General features: G+C 42.9%; 1 protein-coding gene across 1 annotated transcript; it reads right to left on the reverse strand.

The window, feature by feature from the left end:
- Nucleotides 1-5,927: 5,927 nt before the first annotated feature.
- Nucleotides 5,928-6,380, reverse strand: LOC125189727. Its single transcript, XM_048086969.1, has one exon. It carries the CDS (start codon nucleotides 6,378-6,380, stop codon nucleotides 5,928-5,930), a length of 453 nt encoding a protein of 150 aa, XP_047942926.1.
- Nucleotides 6,381-13,877: the final 7,497 nt, after the last annotated feature.

Here is a 13,877-nt window from a genome sequence, read left to right on the forward strand (position 1 = left end):
TCCTTGCTGCAATCAAAATAAGTTAATGATAACATAGATTCATATCTTATATATTATGCACTAAGTTCGTTTCTTTAGAGAATTTAAAGGGGAGAGGGTAAACTAATATAGTTACTTTTTTTTTTATGAAAATTCATTTTCCAGGAGGAGAGGTATTTGAGAAGGTATTATATCTTTTTTGTTAAAGAGCTTTTCCCTTTAACGTTGAACGTCGACTTCCCTCGACAATCACTGACCTCTCCGACGTCCAAACGATGGATCGTCGGACTCTGAATTTGGCTGTGCGGGACTCCTTCCCGTTGGGCAGCGCAGACAACCTGTTCGAAGAATTGTCAACAACAAGTTGGGCAAAATTATATTTTCATTCATAAGAGGTTTATGAACAAATAGCCCTATTTATAGACTAAGGACCCTAGGTTTGGTTCGACCTAATTCTAAACATCAGGAAAGAACCAACAAGAAATCCCGACGGAGCTTATAATTACGCTCGACTCTATTATAAAAATAAATAATCAAAAAACAATATTCAGTCTAATAAATATAAGAAATAATAGGGATATCGGTATCTAATATCACGAAACTTTCAAAAAGTTGGTTTTTTCCCACGAACTTTAAAATTGACAAATAATATCACGAACTTTACCCCCGGTTTGTTTTTTCCCACGAATGAAAAAATTCACACAAATAATATTATGATACAGATTTGTTTTCATAATTTCTCGACAACAATTTTGAGAGCTTCAAGTTTTTCAATCTTTGAAGATAGTTTTTTTTTGAAGCACACCCTCCAAAATTGTTCTTCAATCTATTAAAATAACATGAATTTTTTCATTCGTGGAAAAAAACAAACTAGGGGTAAAGTTCGTGATATTATTTGCCAATTTTAAAGTTCATGGAAAAAAACCAACTTTTTTAAAGTTTCGTGATATTAGATGTCAATATCCCTAAATAATATAAAGAACTTGCTAATCTACGCGCCTATTTGGAGACAGTCGCCGAACTTGTTCGGTGGCTTCGCGTTCCTCTTTGGCTTCGACGTCGCTATTGAAGATTGTCTTTTCAATGCCGCATGCTCTTCCATCGGCGACTTCCCTTTGTTCCCTTGCTGCTCTACCTGCGTTTGAGGGCGTGGCTGTGGAACCGTATCAACCCCCTCCCTGATAGCAACATCCTTGTCCTCAAGGAACACATTGGGAAACCTACACTTGATCACCTCCAACGGCTTCCATGTAGGCGAGTCCGTGCCATCGGACCAGCGCACCAGCACGTGTTCTCGTGGTTGGTCCCCGTGCCACAACGTGCGTCTATCAAGTATGCGCACCATACAAACCAAAGGAGACCCCCAAAAAACTCTGCCGGCAGATCCCCCGCTGCATCCTCAGCTACAAAAGGGCGCAGAAGGCCGACGTGAACGACATTATGAATCCGGCTCCCCTCCGGCAAACGCAGCCTGTACGCCACCTGCCCAATCCGTTCAATCACCTCAAATGGGCCATAGTATCGCCACGCAAGTTTGGCCGACAGAGGCCTTGCAACCGAGTGCTGCCTATAAGGTTGCAATTTCAGAAGCACTTTGTCACCCACCTTAAATTCCACATGGCGACGATGCTTGTTTGTCGAATCACGCATCCTCTGCTGAGCGCGTTCCAAATTCCTCCGAAGCTACACCAACAGTTCCGACCGCTGCCTGATTAAATCACGCATCCTCTAAGTTATTTTTTGCCACTGATGCCTTGGGTTATGAGAATTTCTCCTTCTACTTCCTTTCTTATTTTCTCTTTTTTTTCCCTGGACTTCGTCCAGCTTATACCTCCTCATTTTCCTGGACTTCGTCCAGCTTATTCCTCCAGATATATATTAATTTTTTTTCTATTTTCTCCTTCCTAGATTCTTCTCCCTAAGCATCAGATGGCAGCCCCTTTTTAAATGTCAGCACTCAGTATTTAGGCTTATAACTTACTTATATTACGGGGCTTCACAACTAGGTCAGCTAAGGCATTTTCTATCTTCCTTACTTCTTCCAAACCGATTTCAGCTTATTAAGGAAAGATGCCTCAAAGTTATAGTGCATCCTATCTTCAATTACTCTCGCTAAGGGAATCTTGCCTTATTATCTTTACCAGTTCATGCTTAAAACACACAATCCTAAAAAAAACTAACTCCTAGACCTAATGACTCTTACGCATGTTGAGCACAGATTGCACTAACTCCCTCCCCCCTCCCACTTCACTCCAACTTGTCTCCAAGCCATCCTAGTGAAGGGGGGAAATAGGGAAGTTGGTGCACACAATTTAAACAAAACACAGAAAACAAACATATACAAGATACAAGAAGAAAACTTCTCACACTTAGACCGGACACCGGGCTAAGTGGGAGAAGACAGAGATATAAAAAGAACATGCTGAATATAAGCATAAACTTCTAACACTTAGACCAAGGATTGGGCTAAGTGGGAGAAAGCAGAATTACACAAGAGACAAACAACATGCTCAACTTAAACACAAACTTCTCACACTTAGACCAAAGATTGGGCTAAGTTGGAGAATGCACATAACAACAACTATAACAGACTCATCATAAATAAAACACAAACATACGAAAAAAATAAGATAAAATAAAACAACTGAAATATAAAATTTACTTGGTCAACGGGGGTATCAATTCTGAGTCTGGCCCCCTCGGGAGCCAGACTTGGATGGTACGTTGGGGCGGTTCAATTTCACTTTCTTTTTAGCCAGCGACGCCGGCTCACCTTCTTCGACCATGGGTTGTTTTGTCAGGGGCTTCTTCACTGAAACAGACGCAAGGGACGGTGATGCAAGTGGGGCTACCAAGGGCTTAGACGAGGGCGGGAGCTGCTGGAGTGAAGAGCTTCCCTGACCGGGCTGCCTGGCCGCATTACCGGGTCCAGGGGGCAACCTCTACTGGTTCTGGGAGAATTTATGCTCAAGCCACTCTGTCATCTTCTTCATCAATTTGACCGCATCAGTCATCCTCTCGTTCTGGGCTAATGATCTATTGGCCAAGACATCAATACTCTCTTTTATGGCCTGCAACTCCATTCTGGCCCCGCCCAGCTCCTCACGCATCGCGGCAACCTCTTTCCTCAACTCTTCCACATCTGCACTCACCACCTCCTCCTCTGGTTCCATCTTAACGCCTACCACGCCTTTCTCCACCGCTGCCCCCACATTATAGAAGCACACATCCTGCCCTTTCATGAAAAGGAGCCCCTTGTTAAAGAAGTACTCCAGACTGAACAGTTCCGGAGGCTCGCACATCATCACATCAGGCTCCGCCTTCCCAAACTTCATTATAAATTCCGTTGAATGTAGGCGTCTAGCAGGTGGCAGGTATACATGTGGCGTGATGGGTTGGCAGTCATTTGGTGGCAGGCTTGGGCTAGCCAATAGCCAAGGTGAACCTTGATCCTTCTCGACATGCACCAGGTGAAATAGAGCTCGGTGGTAGTGAGGCTTGAACTGGCTATACCCATGAGGTTGTAGCCGATAAATTCTTGCGCGAACCGAAGGAGGTGATCTGTGATGTGGATTCCCTTGGACACACTGGTCTTAAAATTTCCACTTCTGCCATGCGTTATGGCCTCCCATGCTGTCTGCGGTGTGAATCCTGGTGTATTCCTTAGTGGGCCAAACATCCTGTCGTTCCAGATCCCCTCGTCATCCTCGGCGTTTGTAAACAATCCCATTTTGAGGGACCACTCTCTAATGCTCATCGTGTGCTCGATATTGAAGAGGCGGAATGAGATCGAGTCGGCATCTGGGTCGGTGGTTGCTTTGAAGCGGAATGTGGAGAAGAAATCCCTTGCTACTACTAGAGGCACCTCTTGCTCGATGTGGTTCAGTAGCCACTCAAACCATATGTACTTAATGTGGCAGAGGAACTCCTCCTCTGACTCAATGTGCTGCAAAGACGCCGAGTCATAACGTTTTCCAGACTTCGCCAGCTTCCCCACTGCGATTCTTTCCTTGTAGGTTTGTGCTCGCCTAGAGTCGTTGAACTTGGCCATCGATCCCAAGAGCTTCTTGGTAAGCCATACCTCAGTACTCTCGTAGTTCGGGATCTCCTCTTCTTCAGATTCTTCGTCCAGTTCGCTTTCAACCCCTTGACTGCCAGGTCCAGGAACCTTTGATGGTGCACGGGAAGGCGCTTCTGCTTCCTTGACGGAAGAGATTCGCTGTGACTTCCTGGGTTTGGGAGCGGCCACCTTTTTGCCCTTACGTTTACGCTCCATGGCTATGCAGCGCTCCTCCGCATTGTCAACTTCTTCCTCCGACCCAGGCATTTCCTCATCCTGTACACTTCCTGCCCCTGGGGCAAGAAATCCTGATCCCCTGGACTGGTCAATATCATCTACCTCGTCCAGTGCGCTCCTTCGCGCCATTCTTCTTGACTCCCTCAAATTTACTGGCGAGTCTTCTCCCTCTGGCACATCTACCAGATCCACGATCTCATGTAGCCCTTCTTCCCTGGGCTCCTGTTCTTTAGCAAAAACGGGGACTTCCTCCCCCACAAACTTTTCAGGGATTTCTCCCTCAGTAAATATACACGGGGTTTCCCCCTTAGATAGTTTCAGAGTCTTCTCCTCAGCAGTTTTCGGGGTTTCCCCCTCGACGAACAAACTTGGGGTTGCCCCCACAACGGATTCAAACGGGGTCCCCCCCTTAACATACAGATTTGGGGTCACCCCTTGGCATTCCTTGGGGTTTCCCCCTCAACAGACTTTAAAATAGGGGGTTTCCCCCTCAACAGACTTCAAAATAGGGGTTTCCCCCTCAACAAATTTCCCCATAGAAATTTTACCGTCCCTTGCGACCTTATTCCCAAAATCGTCCACCGTCATTCTGTTAAGCTCCTCCGCAAAACCACTAACGCCATCCTGCTCCAACTCAAGTCCACCAACGCCCTCTTGCTCTTCTATGTTTGGGCTCGGCCCAGTTTCTGCATGTGGTTGATCTTGGGTAGACTCTTCGATTGAGGCTTGGGCTTTCTCCGAGTGTGGAATCGAGGTCTGGGCTATTGTATCCTCAGGAATTGTTGGCGGTTGTGGCGCAGTGGTTGCGGCTCCGGCATATTTCCCTTGGTGCATCGCCGAAAAAAGGGAAAATATTCTTCTGGCCTCTTCCTTGCTGCCAAATATTCCCTCCAATTCCCTCAAGAATGCTGCCTCTTTAGGGTCTTCAGTGGTAGTGGGTTCTGGATTTGAAGCCAATCTCCACTCGGTTCGTATATCATGCATCGGAAAAGTTGCTTGCGCGGGAACCAGTGGGTGCGCTTGAGATGAATCGCTAGATGGTGGTTTTGGGGCGGGGTTTTTCTTCCTTGCAGTAGTAGCTGGTGCCTTCCCCATGGTTTTTTCTGCAGAGATTTCACGAAAACTAGGGTAAAATGTGGGTTTGGGTTAGAGAAAAATTGGGTATTGAGAGAATTTTTTAAGAGAGATTAGAGAGAGAAAGGTCGGTTGGGGTTTTTGATTTGAAAGGAAAAATGAAATTATTTTATTTGTTTTTAGATAAGGAAAGCGAACGGGTGATGTAAGCAATCGTACGCCTCCTCAAAAGGCGGATTTTGAATTTCAAAAAGTAACCGACTTCCCTCCAAAAGTATTTTGCCTCCCCTATCCATCTCTCAATAACACGCAAAAATAAAGGTTAAACACCAAAGTCCTAGGTCGAGGATTATGAATGACAAAGCAATTTCCCTAAGGAGCTTGCTGTTTCGAAAATATTTTTGGAAGATTAAATTTTTTTTCTTTGTTTGGATTTTCTTATTTTAGAAAAGCGATTAAACTATTCACACCCGCAGATGAGTATTCTCAAGATCCCCTAGGTCAGTGCACAAATAAAATTTTGTTCCTATTTTTCCTAACTTGGGAATTCGTTGAGAATAATCATTTGCCTGACCAGTTAGGCAATAATTACGGATGCATGCAGTGGCACTTCCTCCACTACATGCAATTCCAAACTATCCCTAAATACTTTTACCTGATGTCCATTGATGAGGAAGGGAACAGAATTTGGGGCGCTTCCTTGGATTTCCACTGCTCCATTTGCTCGAAGGCCGACGATGGTGTATAGTCCTATCCACTTGGATTTCAGCTTCCCAGGCATTAGCTTAAGCCGAGATTGAAAAAGAAGTACTTTCTGCCCAACTCGTAGTTCCTTGACCCGTAGGTTCCTGTCATGCCAAAGCTTTGTTTTCTCCTTGTACCAAATTGTTGAATCAAATGCTTCCAGCCTTAGTTCCTCCAGCTCTTGTAGTTGCAGCTTCCTTTCTTCTTCACAGGCCAGCACCTTCATATTCATCTCCTTTATGGCCCAATATGCCTTGTGTTCCACTTCCACGGGCAGATGGCACATTTTTCCAAACACCAATCTATAAGGTGACATCCCAATTGGTGTCTTGTAAGCGGTCCTTTAGGCCCAGAGAGCAACATCAAGGCGCTTACTCCAATCCTTCCTTGTGGTGTTCACCGTTTTCTCCAGAATGCTCTTGATTTCTCGGTTCGAAACTTCGGCTTGACCATTTGACTGGGGGTGATATGGAGTAGACAATCGATGGTGGACACTGTATTTCCTCATCAACGCCTCTATGGTGCGGTTGCAGAAGTGTGTTCCCTGGTCTGAGACTATAGCTCTAGGCACTCCATACCTGTTGAAAATATTTGCCTTCAGAAACTTTGCCACTTCTTTTGATTCACAGGTGGGTGTAGCCTTCGCCTCTATCCATTTGGACACATAGCCAACCGCGACCAAAATATAAGTGTTACCATGGGAAGATGGGAACGGTCCCATAAAATCCATCCCCCACACGTCAAAGATTTCACAAACTATTATTGGAACTTGGGGCATCTCGTCCCTTCTTGAAATACCTCCTGTCTGTTGACATCTCTCGCAATATTGACAGAATTCGAAAGAATCCTTGTTCATTGTTGGACAATAGAATCCATTGTCTAAGACTTTTCTGGCGGTTTTTCTAGGTCCAAAATGACCTCCACACGCCAGGGCGTGGCAGTGGTTGAGTACGTCCTTCTGTTCCCATTCTGGAATACATCGTCGGATTACTTGATCTGAGCACATTTTCCAGAGGTAAGGATCGTCCCAAAAGTAGAATCTAGCCTCACTCTTCAACTTCATTCTTTGGGCCCGGGAAATTTCTTGGGAGCTTGGCATTTCCCCTGTGACCAAGTAATTAGCTAGGTCAGCGAACCATGGCTTTGTATTCATTGGATATTTCCCTTTGTCTGATGTTCCTAGACTCGTTGCTGCTAGCACCGCTACCCATTCGATGGGTCTAGGAAGTCCCATCGAGTAGTACAAATGTTCCTCGGGAAATGCATCGGGCACGACTTTCTCATCTTCTCCTTGCATAATTCTGCTTAAGTGGTCAGCCACTTTATTTTCTGTCCCCTTTTAATCTCTTACTTCCCAGTCGAATTCTCGCAACAGTAGCACCCACCTGATCAACCTTGGTTTTGACTCTTTCTTGGCCAGGAGATATTTAATTGCATCGTGGTCAGTGTAGACTATCACCGTCGACCCTAGTAAGTATGGTCGGAATTTTTCAAATGAGTATACCACGGCCAACATCTCCTTCTCCGTAGTGTCATAGTTCTTCTGAGCCTGGTTGAGGGTCTTTGAGGCATAGAAAATGACATAACTCTTTCCCTCGATCTTTTGACCTAGGACTGCTCCTACTGCAAAGTCGCTCGCATTGCACATCACCTCAAAGGGGTGATTCCAATCTGGTGCTCTGATTATTGGAGCAGAGATAAGCTTATCCTTCAACATTTGAAATGCCTTCTTGCAATCTTCGTTAAAGACGAATTCCACATCATTTTGCAGGAATCCTCTGAATTTTTTCTAATTCGTAGGGTAGGGTAACTTCGAGATCACATCCACATTGGTCTTATCCACTTGAATACCTCTCTCCGAGAACACATGGCCTAAGTCTATTCCCTCCGGCACCATGAAGTGGCACTTCTCAAAATTTAGAACCAAATTCTTCTCCTGACATCTTCTCAGCACCAGATCTAGGTTGGCCAAACAGGAATCAAAAGAATCCCCATACACAGTGAAATCATCTATGAAAATCTCAATACACACTTTCAGAGATCTGAGAAGATACTCATCATACAACGCTGGAAGGTGCCAGGTGCATTGCACAAGCCGAAAGGCATTCTCCAGTATGCGTAAGTACCAAACGGGCATGTAAAAGTGGTCTTCTCTTGATCGTCGGGATCGACATAGATTTGAAAATACCCACTGTATCCGTCAAGGAAACAAAAATACTGGTTCCCAGCCAGTCTCTCTAGCATTTGGTCGATGAAAGGTAAAGGAAAATGATCATTTCTAGTGTCCTCATTCAGCTTCCGATAGTCGATGCACATTCTCCACCCAGTCACCAGCCGAGTCAGCACCAATTCATTTTTATCATTCTTGACCACTTGTATCCCTGACTTCTAAGGTACCATGTGGACGGGACTGACCCACTCACTATCCGGAATGGAATAGATGATGCCTAGAGACAGCAGCTTCAAGACTTCCTTCAGAACTTCCTCTCTCATGTTCGGATTCAGCTTACGCTACGGATCTCTATGGGCCTTTGCACCTTCTTCCAGTCTGATGTGGTGCATACAAAGATCAGGGCTGATTCCTACCATGTTTGAGAGAGTCCATCCTATGGCCTTCTTATTCCTTTTGATTACCTCCAGCAGCTCATTCTCATGTTTCTCTGTCAAGTGGCTGTTTATTATAACTGGAAAAGTTTCATCCTCTCCAAGGTAGGCATACTTTAGACTCTCCGGCAATTTCTTCAACTCCTTCTTGGGTGTGATGGATTCCTGAGGTAGAGGATTCTTTTACAAGATTCTAGTTGCCATTTCCCCTGAGCCAGTTGCCTCGTCTGGGCCTTTTGCCTGAGCAGAACAGATTGGCTTGAATGATAATGGTTGGTGGAAGAATGCCATGATCGCTTCATTGATCTGTTCGTCTGTCATATCTTAAGTCAATAAAGTTTCACACCACCCTGCTACATCTCTGGCAATGGAGTGACTCAGTTCTAAATTGTTGAACTGCTCTTGCATTAGTTCAGTCTCAAGATATTCCTGGACCAGGGGGTTAATAACATCGATAGCATGCAAATTTTCAACATCTAGTGGTTTTTTCATAGCTTCATCGATGTTAAATGTGTATTTCTCCCCATGATAATCCAGGCATATAGTTCCATCAAACACATCAATAATGTCTTAGCGGTGCGTAAAAATGGTCTTCCTAAAAGCGCTCCACTAGACTTAGCAGATTCATTCTCACTTATTTTTATCACATGAAAATCAGCTGGATACAGGAAATCATGCACTTTAACTATCACATTTTCCAGCATACCTTCGGGTGAAATGCATGTTCTATCAGCCAACTGAATTACCACCTTCGTGTCAACCAGACTTACCCCTATCAATTTCTTATATATCGAAAGCGGTAAAACATTTATTGATGCTCCTAAATCACACATTGCATGCTCAATCTTAATGTCACCCAAAGAAATAAGTAAGTGAAGTACTGTGGTTGTTTTTTTATCTACATGCACAAAATGGAATATCAAGCTTCCTGGGTCCAGAGAATCCACTAGATCACAAGGTCTAGGAACTCGCGGAACACTGAAAGATCTCGGTCGTTGGACACACAATATATCACTTCAAAATCCTCAACCCGCGTATACTAGAATTAGTATAGGGAAGTAGGGATCGATCCCACGAGGACAGATGCGAAATCATGCATTTAAAGGGCTTTTGGGTGGTATGGCTGCTGCCACGCAAATTTGGGTTGAGGAACTTATACTAGACAAAGGAAAAGAAATTTAACTATATCTAGATCTAAGAACAGGAAAACAACCACGTAACACAGATTGACATTATATCATCACTATCTCAAATCAACTTCCTAGATCTAGTAATACTGCTACCTAATCTAGCTAGACAGACTCGATGCATGCAGTGGGGACCATTTTCCCGAAAATAGAAGTGTACGACCAAAAAGCTACAAAATAACCAACTCTAAGCCTAACTACCTACAAACGCAAAACATCATCGGAATTTAACTGAAACATGATGAAAACAGAACAACGCTAGCAACTCAACGGCGACCAACAAATCGGACGTCAGAAAAACGCCGAGAAACCCAACAAAAACTCAGATCACTATCTCCTAGATGAAGTAAAGCAAAAACGAAAGAAGAAATTCAAAATCCATGCACAATTCAGTTCCTCTGTTCAGATCCACACGTCGGATGCTAAATCCACTCCGGATCCAAGCATCCGAGACAAACTCCTATCAAAATCATCTCCATAACTACAGATTCTCCGATTCTCCACAGATCAACAACAACAACCACAGATCAACTCATATTTCCCAGATCAAGTACACAAAACATCCAACACATAGAATAACAATCAACCTCCGAAACAAAACTCCTCAAAACATAGAATCAACATAAATCAACACAGAATCAACACCTTCATAACATGAAATAAAATTCATAGATAAACAGCTAGTAGCAAACGGACAATCGACTTCGAAACGACGCAGTTCGACAGAATGCAAAACATAAACGCTGAAAAGTAAATGATTGTATCTTCGCCCTCCTTGAGGACGGTGTTGCACAGAATTTCCCAAAGATGAAACCACTACTCTACCCCAGAATTCCCATTTCCCAAGTGTGTGTGTGTGTGTGAGAGTTGAGAGCTATATCCTGTATATTATGTGTGTTGCATGCTCCTCTTTATATAGGCGTGGAAGTAGATCCAGCAGGGGCTCTTTTGTGTGAATAGTCTTCTTTGCCCTCAGCTTCGGACTCCCTTCGTCTAGCCATTTTCTTCCTTGATTCTGCTCACTTTTCGCCTCCTTCCTTCGCTAGTCCACTTCCTTCAATTCTTCCTGGACCTGGCAAATTTCCTTCACACACCTGGCTTAAACAATGTGTTAGACCCAGTAAATGGTGATTTTTCATCATATAACCGATGCATGAAATTAGCCTTATCAAACTGCTCACACTTAAACCATACTTGTCCTCAAGTATAAAGACAAGAAAAAAAAATAAGGCGAATTTCAACGCATGGTTATCCCCTGACCGACTCTCTAGACTCTAACTTAACACAGACTCCTAGACCTAGACACAAACTGGCACACAAAATGACAAAGCACTTACAGAAAAAACACATAAACACATATGCATGAACTAGCTTCAACTTCTAGGCAACCGTCCCCACAAGTTCAAGGTCAATCCAACAGGCTGCACTTCTCCAAATTGGCCCCTTTCCTTCTTCCACCTAATCAATCTGTCAGTTCGTCAAGATAGCCTATTACTTCTCCAATTGTTGGATTCACTCGATCACTAATTCCTCACAGGGATGTTAGGACTGAATCTCTCGTAAGTTATGTTAGGTTTGGTATACTGAAAAGCATGTTTCGAGCTAGTTTCGCTCGAATAGAATCTTGCTTGTATACGTAAAACTCTATAATCCACTTTTAACCCGATTCGGTATTATTCGAGCAGTTTTGCACGAATAGAATCAATATATTATTACATTGTGTTTGCTTGTGCATTTAGAAGATGTTTTATAAACATTTGAATGTATAAGAAGCAAACAAAGTCTAAGTCTTTTGCTTAGTAGACTGGTTGTGGGCGTCATCCACTTTAAGGTAACACAGTCGGTTCTATACAATGCTTTGCAAAAGAAAAAGAAGAATTTCACAACCCGAGATAGGCTTAGACTACCTATCGTGAAAGGTTGCAATGTCGAATCCGATTATTTCTAAGCCTTTCTGGAAATAAGATGACGTTGGTGTGGTATAGCACTGAATGGATCTAACAGCAAGACGTGTCTTTATGCTATCTACTGAAAGACTAGGTCTTGATAAATAAATATTTCTTAATCTATATACGTTAGCATTGAGCATACGGTATTGATTATGCACTACTTTGACTTATCAAATGGTGCGGGTTTTTCGCAACCCAATAATCCCGATATATTGGGTAGTGGTGATTAATATCTAGCGGTGCTAGGATTGCTATTATGTTGAATCGTGCGCGAGGTGAGTCTCGTTTGATAATGTCCTCAAGAGGAGCTCGAACAAGGTTTTATTATTCGGAAAACTGGCCAGTTGGAGTTTTATTACTCTATGAATAATAAATAAGTATTTCTTGCTAAGTCCACTCTTGGAATTAATAAGATATTAATTAATTAAGTCCATAGCAGACATTAATTAATTAATGGACATTTATATCTTAAGCGCGGGAAATAAATAATAAACAACGGAAACCCGGATTACTTGTAATTTCGGATTTGGATGGGGAGAGTTCGATATTACTTGTGTAGTGGCTGCTCGTAATATTCCAATATAAGCTTGTATTAAATTGTGGGTTCAATTTAATTAGTAAAAAGCTAATTGGGCGAGCCCATATCCAAAACCTTCCATAGATCCCTGTCTGGGCCCATAAGGAACTTAATATAAATAGGAGAATAAAGGAGACAGAATAATCACAATTTTCATATTTGTAATTTTCGAAAATTTCAGCTTCCCCAGCTGTAGGAATTTTTGAATTCCACTCCTTTTCCCAAAAGGATTTCTTCTGTCTTCTTTATTCGAGTCCTAGTATTTTGATAAGATCAGCCCACCCTGATATCGAGATACAGTTCGGGAACCAGTCAGAAGATCCATGGTCTAGTATTGAAGATCATCACGTGGAGAAGGCGCGAGCAATCGACGATTCTTTGGAGAATCAAATCGGTAACTCTAAACCGTAGAATTCATGTTTTAGGATTTACTTTCTATAAGCATGAATTATTTGCGTTCTAGCATGCAATTATCTATTTAACATGTGAATTGATTAATCGCATAATCGGTCAAATAGATCCGTATCTGATTTATTTGTTTTGTACAAGTCTTCCGCTGTGCAAGGGGCACCAAACCCCATCAAGTTATTGCCATACCACTGAAGCGTCGGGTTATGAGAGTTTTCTCATTTCTACACTTCGTTCCCCCTTTTATTCATGGGTCAGGTTGCTATTGCTCTCTGCCCTTAGACATATTTTCCCTGGACTTCTTCCATCTTATACCTCCTCTTTATTTTTTCTGGACTTCGTCCAGCTTATTCCTCCATTTTTATTTTTTTATTTTTTTTCCCTGGACTTCGTCCAGCTTATACCTTCATAACCCAATTTCCCCCTATTTTTTTCTCCTTCAGGACTCTTCTCCCTAAGCATTCAGTGGCGGCCCCATTTCACATGTGTTAGCTCAAAATTTTTTAAGGCTTATAACTCGCTCTTATAGTGGGGCTTCACAACTAAGTCAACTAAGGCATCTTCTATCGTTCTTACTTCATCCAGACTGACCTCGTCCTATTAAAGGAAAAGGCTTCAATTGCTCTCACTAAGGAGATCATGCCGCATTATATTCACCAACTTATGCAACACAACAAAACCTAGACTTAACGACTCTTAACATTTTAAACACATACAAGCATTGACTCCTCTCCCTCCCACTTCACTCAAGCTTGTCCCCAAGCCATCATCGTGAAGGGGGGAAATAGGGCAGTCAATCCAACATACAACACACAATATATCCAAATAAACTTCTCACACTTAGACCGAGCATCGGGCTAAGTGGGAGAAGACAACATTAAAACGAGAAAATACAAACTTCTCACACTTAGACCGAGCATCGGGCTAAGTGGGAGAAGACAACATCAAAAAGAAAACACAAACTTCTCACACTTAGACCAAGCATTGGGCTAAGTGGGAGAAGGTAAACACATATAGCAATTATCAACAGAAACACAGACAATAACAAAGACATTAAA

Source organism: Salvia hispanica, chromosome 5 (genome assembly GCF_023119035.1).
Source record: "Salvia hispanica cultivar TCC Black 2014 chromosome 5, UniMelb_Shisp_WGS_1.0, whole genome shotgun sequence".
NCBI classification, from domain to species: Eukaryota; Viridiplantae; Streptophyta; class Magnoliopsida; order Lamiales; family Lamiaceae; genus Salvia; species Salvia hispanica.

Coding starts and splice junctions, on each gene's coding strand:
- LOC125189727 (XM_048086969.1), bottom strand. CDS start 6,380: ATGTGCCATCTGCCCGTGGAAGTGGAACACAAGGCATATTGGGCCATA.